Source organism: Pisolithus orientalis (assembly GCF_024613125.1).
Source record: "Pisolithus orientalis strain OTSU chromosome Unknown F5J12scaffold_73, whole genome shotgun sequence".
Classification (NCBI taxonomy): Eukaryota; Fungi; Basidiomycota; class Agaricomycetes; order Boletales; family Pisolithaceae; genus Pisolithus; species Pisolithus orientalis.
Window position 1 is genome coordinate 21,394 of NW_026260854.1, and position 7,611 is coordinate 29,004.

The 7,611-nt window shown below is 43.7% G+C and overlaps 1 protein-coding gene across 1 annotated transcript; it reads left to right on the forward strand.

The window, feature by feature from the left end:
- Window positions 1-4,260: 4,260 nt before the first annotated feature.
- Window positions 4,261-5,217, forward strand: F5J12DRAFT_970486 (PROCN domain-containing protein; the record flags this gene model as incomplete). Its single annotated transcript, XM_051750078.1, has 4 exons — window positions 4,261-4,592; window positions 4,643-4,746; window positions 4,853-5,110; window positions 5,167-5,217. The coding sequence occupies exons 1-4, from the start codon at window positions 4,319-4,321 to the stop codon at window positions 5,215-5,217; spliced, it is 687 nt and encodes a 228-aa protein (XP_051594782.1). The 5' UTR covers window positions 4,261-4,318.
- Window positions 5,218-7,611: the final 2,394 nt, after the last annotated feature.

A 7,611-nucleotide genomic window follows, 5' to 3' on the forward strand; every position in this document is an offset into this window, starting at 1 on the left:
TGGTCTACCATGACCAAAAGGGAATCATAACCATTAGAAAGGGGTCAGTCAGTGACCAGATCACAAGAGATCTGTTGAAAGGGGTGGGTCAAGGTTGAGGAGATGGGCATTAGGAGAGGTGTCATTGGGTTGGTATTTACTTTATTTTGCTGGCAGACAGCACAGCCTTCAATGTATTTTTGGATGAAGGATGCAAGTCCTGGCCACCAGAATTTGGAAGAGATGAGTTGTCAGGTTTTCAAGACACCAGGGTGCCCTGTGGAAGGGTGATCATGGTGGCTGGACACAACAGTCTGTTGGAGGATAGGGTCATCAGGGATGTGCACCCAGTCCTTATAGAGCAGTACTCCATTATCAAACTTCCAGTCAGAGAGATGGGACTTGAAAGGAAGTGGCATGTCAACATTCTCTATGGCTTGAAGAGCTGTTTGAACCATGGGGTCCTTCATGGAGGAAGATGTGACCTTCCAAGTGAGGTTCATATTGATGAGACTAACAAACATGGTTTGTGGAAGGAGGGTGACTCCTTTGTTGTCTTCATCATCATCATCATCATCATCATCATCATCAGGGACATGGTTGGGTTGGCAGGAGAGTGCATCAGGGGCTGCCAGGTCTTTGACTGGGATGTGTTCTAACTGCAGATCAAAGTCTGTGAGGTCAAGGAGCCCAGTGAGCCTGGTGGAGGTTTAGGTTCAGGGGGCTTTGAAGTATGTCAGGTGTTTATGGTCAGTAAAGACCCTGACCAGGAATGGTGATCCATGGAGGTAATGCCTCCAGGACTTCAAGCCCCTGATGACACTAAGAGTTCTCTATCATAGATGTCATAGTTTCTTTCCATGGGGTTAGATGACTGGGAGATAAAGGCATAGGGTTGCCACTGGCCATTAGAATCTTCCTGGAGGAGGATGCCCCTGGTTGCATACTTGGATGTGTCAGTGGTAATTGCAAATGGCTGGGAGGTGTTGGGCATTTGAAGGGTTGGTTGTGCCATGAAGATCCTTTTCAGAAGTTCAAACACATTTTGACACTTCTTTGACCATTCCCAGGTAGTCACATCCTTGGTAAGGTTGATTAGGGGTCTGGTGATGTCTGAATAGTAAGGAGTGAATCTTCAATAGAAATTGGTGAATCCTAAGAAGGATCATATGTCTTTGACCTTCTTTGGGATGGGCCATTCAGCAATGCCTTGGACTTTGACAGGATCCATGGCAACAGTGTTGTCTTTGATGATCATCCCAAGGTATTCCACCTTGGTCAGATCAAAGTGACATTTTTCCAGTTTATGAGGGAGTGATAGTTCCCTCATTCATTTGAGAATGTGACAGGTTCTTCATTTATGTTCTGTGGGATTGGTGGAGAAAATGAGGAGGTCATCCATGTAGATGACCAACCATCCTTCAGTGATCATGTCTCAGAAAGAGTCATTCATGAATCATTTGAAGGTGGCAGGAGAGTTACACAACCCAAAGAACATGACAGTTGGTTCAAAGAGTCCTTTGTGTGTGATAAATGTGGCTTTCCATTGGTCTCCATCTTTGATATGGATGTTGATATAGCCTGATATGACATCCATTTTTGTGAAGATAGATGCACCCTTGAGTTTGTCAACAAGATCTGAGATGAGGGGAAGGGGATATGCATCCTTCACCATATTTTTATTCAGATATTGGTAATCCTGACAGGGATGAAGGGAGCCATCTTTCTTTCCAATGAAGAAGAATGGGGTGGCTTGAGGAGACTTTGAGGGGTGGATTTTGCCCTCATGAAGGTTTTCTTTGATAAATTTCTCTGCAGACACTCTTTCAGAGGGAGAGAGCAGGTATGCCTTTGCCACCTTGGGGACAAAGTCCTCAACAAGGTTGATGGCATGATCATAAGGTCATGACAGAGGAAGTACTCCATAAGAGGGTTGTTCAAAAACCAAGGTGAAGTCCTTGTAATTGTCAGGAAGGATGGCCTGTGGTTTCTTCTTATGTTCTTCTTGGGCTAACTCAGTAGCCATGGTGATTTTTCTAAGAAGGCTATATTTTGGATTAACCTTCTTGGCTTCTTCAACAAGTTTTCCTAGTGCCATGACAAAGTGGGCATGGATTGTTTCATCTTCTGGTTCTTCATAGTCCATAAACTTGTTGATCCCTTTCTTTTTAGCAAAGGGCACAAGGTTTATGGTGAGTTCTTCAACAGAAACCAAGGAGATGTTGCATGTGAATTCTTTAGACCTGTTGGTCTTTTCATCGATGGAAAGAGTTCCCATTCTCCAGTTGACAATGGGGTTGTGTTCTTGTAGCCAAGGGAGGCCAAGAATGACATTTTCTGATCCACAGTTGATGACATGGAAAAAGGACTGATGGGTGAGTCCTTTAACCTTGGAGTATAATGTGGTGGAAAACAAGATTCATCCCTTGGAGTTCTGGGTTCCATCCACATTTTTGGCAAGGATGGGTTCTGTGAGTCATTGAGTAGGGATTTGATGCTTTCACACAAATCCCCAGTTGATACATGAAATCTTGGCACTGGAGTCAATGAGCACAGTGGTGTTGATGACTTATCCAGTTCTTTCTGATATGTAGAGTGTAATGGGAATTTGCATAGTACAATCTGGGGTAGAGGATACTAGTACAGGTGCAACAGAAAGAGAACTGTCCTTAGTATTGGGAACATCTGGCATCAATGCAGAGTTCCCTTCTAAAAAATCCTTTCCCAATGCCTTAGCAATATTGACTAAGGCAATGGAGGGGCCAGCAACTTTTTCTTCATCATTGCTTTCCTCAACTTCTACAATCTTTCAGATCTTTTTGACCCTCTTCTGAGGGGTCTTCCCTTTGTCAGGGCATTCTCAAGAGAGATGTCCTTTATTTCTGCAACTGAAACATCTCCCTTCTTTGATGTAATGGTCTATTTCTTCTTTGGAGAGTCTCATTCCATCCACATCCATAGTGTTAGGATCTTTTTCTTCTGAGAGGTTGTTCTTTGGGTAGAATGCTCTCTTTTCCTTCTTTCCTGAAAGTTCATTCACCTTTCTCCACTTGGTGTCAAACTTCTGTGCCTGCATGTACCACTCAGTGACCTTGGTGGGAGTGGTTTCCATCATATGGATACAGTTCATGATGAAAGGTTTGAGTCCTTGTGAGAAGAACTCAATCAAGGCAATGTCTTCTGTGATGGTTGAGTTGGCAGTGGCAGTTCAGAAGTTGGTGATGTATTGTTCCACTGAGTCTTTCTGTTTCATGGTATGTAACTTGGCAATGGCAGTACTAGCAGTGTCAGGGGAGGTGAATGAATCTTTAAATTCTTGCTGGAAATTGGCAAAAGAGCTGAAACTTGGGGGGTTCTTTTCCAGAGACTTTTCTGGAAGGTTGCTGCCCAAGAGTGAGCAACCCATTTCTTCATGTACAACAACACATAGATGACCTTTTTGGTGTCAGTGTCATACACTTCTTCATTTACCATGAGGTACTTCTGGACTGAGTACAGCCAGCTCATGGCATTTTTCTGGTCACTGTCAAAATTGGACAGGGCACCAATCTTTAGTTCAGTGGCTTTGATGGCAATAGTGCCAGTCATTGCCTTCAATGAACTGGACATCATGGGCAGGGTTGGGGGTCTAGGGAATGTGACAGGGGGAGGTACTGGTGGGATGGGAGTACTGAGAATGGTGAGAGACTGGTTAAAGAGGTTTGAGAGGATACCTGAGGTAAATCCTCTGTCCAGTTGTTCAGGTTTGTCAGAGGAGGTGTCTGTGACAGTGCTCTCCTGTTCTTCATCAGAGGATGATTCTTTTGTGTGGGTCACAGTGGCACCTGATGTCAATTGTTTCAGGGGTTCATGGTGGTGCACTAAACAGTGACCAGTTCAGTCAAAGGCTGTCAGACTTGAGCTTTTGTTATGCTGAGACTGAAGTCAAGGCATAAGGGGAGCTCAGCTGCAGACTGAGGGTTTCTACTGAGCAACAGCTGCAGTAACAGTAACCTTTGTAATGATGAAGGATTTAGTCAATGCTGGTAAGAGATCAAACACAAGGTAATCATACAGTGAAACAAGAGAAAACAGGGGTGAAACATAACAACCACCAAGGCACTGAACATGGCCACTCCCTGAGGACTGGAGTGAGTTCAATGACATTAACAAGATCATCATTTGGCAGCTGATTTGTACTGAGTACAGGGTCACCTTCCCTCATCTCTATGACTCCCTTCCCCATTTGGTTCACCTGTCACCATACCACCACCCCAAGAACATGTACATCCATACTGATGACCCCAACTTCCCACCATCTACTTTGACCCACTTATCAACCCCATTTCTCTCTTGTGGTATGATGCCTAAGAATGCACCTCTGGTTTCGCATGAAGATGTGATTTTCAGGCCTAATGATGCAGATGACAATGACTTTGAGTTGCCTGAGGACATTGAGCCTTTCCTTGCAGAGCAGCCACTTGAGAACAATTTAGCTGCTGAGGGTATTGCACTATGGTGGGCACCTGATCTGTACAACTGCCATTTTGGATGGACAAGGTGTGCTCAGGACCTCCCTCTTGTCAAGAATTGGTATCTTGAGCATTGCCCTCCAGGCCAACCTGCCAAAGTTTGTGTGTTGTACCAGAAGCTTCTCAAGTGCTTCATACTCAATGAATTGAAGTGCCACCCAGAGAAAGCTATGATGAGCAAGAATCTATTCCATCAGCTCAGGCAACAAAGTCCATCCAGACAATGAGACTGGATTGGGTGGAAGCAGGCTTACAAGTCTGTGGGCAAGGTTATGATGTGCTTAATCTGTTGATCCATTGAGAGGTAAAATTATCTTAACTTGAAGCATGGAAGTGACTCTGATGTCATTTCTGTCCCATAGAATCTGAACTACCTGCACCTTGACTATAACATGAACTTGAAGCCCATCAAGACACTGACAATGAAAGAGCAAAAGAAGTTTTACTTCAGAAATGCTTTCCATCTCTACTGCGAGATCTTGTGTCTTACCAAGCTTGTTATTGATGTGCATGTCCAGTATTGGCTCAGCAGTATCAATGTGTTCCAGCTTGCTGATGCACTGCAGTATATTTTTGGCCACATCAGTGCATTGACTGGAATGTACTGCTACAAGTATATGGTCAGTTTTTACCTGTTTATATTGCACTCCTTTCTGCTGACACATGATCTTTCCAGTTGATGGGACAAGTTTGCATGATGAAGGGCCTCAAGCACCTAATTTATTAACATTTCAACACTGGTCCCATTGACAAGGGTCCAGTGTAGCAGCTTTTGTGCACTTGGATGGTGTGTCTGGCTTTTTTTCATGTGTGGTATTGTCCCACCACTCAAACACTGGCTGAGTAATCTCCTGGCTCTTCAGTTCAAGGGGTGTAAATAGCAAGGGTATGGCCAAAACTGTCACCAAGCAGCATGTTGAATTGCATTACAATCTTGAACTGCATGCAGGTGTCATGCACAATATCCTCAACATGATGCCCAAGTTGATCAAGCAAAATCTAGGAATGCTGACTGCCATCAAAAACATCCTCCAGTATGTGAAAACAAGGCAGACTGGTGGGTCAGTGTGGCTCATTACAACTAGGAACATATTCGATGTGGTGAGACTATCAACAAGGCTGTTGTCAAGAAGAACTTGGGATATCTCACACATGAGTATCATCTGAATTATCACCATGATTTTACTAACATATTGTTTAGGGTTATACTTGAAGGCTGAACAGGAGAGGCAGCATGGTTACCTGAAAGATGGTCCATACATTAGTGCAGAAGAGGCTGTCACAATTTACACTGCAACTGTCCACTGGCTTGAGAGCTGTAAATTTGCTCTCATTCCCTTCCTGTCAGTCAAATATTCCTTGCATTGCTAAGGTTTTTTGCTGATCTGAATACTAGCCCTCTCTCTTATAAGCATGATACAAAATTGCTTGTACTTGGTCAAGGGCCATCTCAACCAGTTGCAACAAGAGGAGCTGGCACTTATCTTATTGAGCAAGCATATGACAACCACCACAAGTGTAAGTCCTAGTGCATCTCTTCTCTGGCAGTAATAGTGTGGGGGCCAGCACTAACAATATTATAATTATTGCAGTGTTGTGTGTTTGCACAGACCACTGGGCAGACTACATAGATGTCCAATGCAACATGTATGAACAAGACTGGTGTCATGTTCATCATCCTCAGTGTTCTTATAGGTGGTGTAGATGGCACAGAAAAGTCACTTTATTTGTTTGATTTGCTTTGGTCACCACACTAATCAGGTCCCAGTTAGTTTTAAACAGCACCTCACTGACTCCATGCAACAATTGGATCATTGTTCACATCACCATCCTGCTCACTAGTGGTGACTAGTCCATGCCTTGAGGTTTGCTCATGTTTGATATTACACTCAAGCCATAATTCAGTTACAAGCACCATGGCTTCATCATGGCACACTATTTTTCTGTCAGGTCCATCTGTTGGAAGCACATGCTCCACTCCCACATTCAAAAGGGCATTGAGGAACTCCCTGATGACTTATTTCTCATCCCCCCCCATCACACTGCATCTGAGTGTTCTGACCCCTTCTGTGATGAATCTCAGTGGATGTTCAACATCTGCACTTGCTGATCTAGATGAAGCTGACACTGGGGAAGGTAATCAATGGACTACCATGAGTGTCTCATCTGGGTGAAGCAAAAGCAGTGGTAATCTTGCAGAGGTTTGTAATTATATTTAAGTTCAAATATTGTTCTCACTGACTACCTCACAGGCACTGAAGGCTGTTCAATTGCAACTTGACATAGAGAAATCCTGCAACTGAGAACTACTGGAGAAGAATACAATCCTAGTGGCAAACAAAACATGCTGCTCTACTAAAGATGTTCCTGCCAACATACAGAAGGATGGATGAACACTTAATTTGATGCTCTGAGCTGCACTGAGCTCAGGGAGGACTTGGAGCAAAGCTGATTGATGAAAGATGATAATAAGCAAAGTAGATGATAGTTAGACCCTTAATAAAGTCTCAACTATTGAAGCTGATGAATGAATTACTGAGAGATGATGAAATTTGAGCAAGAGGGCTCTCTGATGTCTTCTTCTTCTTCAGCTATCTAAGCACAGTGATTTATATACAGTACAGGGGTGTTGCCTATGGAAAACAAGGTGCAAACACTTGCTAGGTGATTGGTTACTGATGAGTAAGGCATGTAAGCAATAGGTAATTGTCTTAGAAAGCATTGGTGAGCACTGGTAAGGATAAGTAAGCCAAACAGCAAAGAATCAGTAAGCAAGGTCAAAAGATTGGTAAGTATTGGCAATAAGTGAGTCAAAGACAGTCAGAATGTCAAAGTATGAGTCAAGTAATGTCAGAAACTGGGAAAGTGCACTGGAATCACATTATGGGGAGGCTGTGCATGTCACATCTTGAAGAGATCACTTCTGGGCCAAAGTGGGATGACAGAGAGGCAGCACTGATCTGATGCCAATATAGTACATCCAAATGTGGACAGGGTGAGTCAGATGTCGACAGGGGTCAAGCTTTGGGGGTCTGTGGGGTGACAGGAGCATAGGGGATCACAACTTTCCCCCCCTAACTGTCCTCTCAGTGAAGCAAATAAAAACTTCATGAATGAGGCT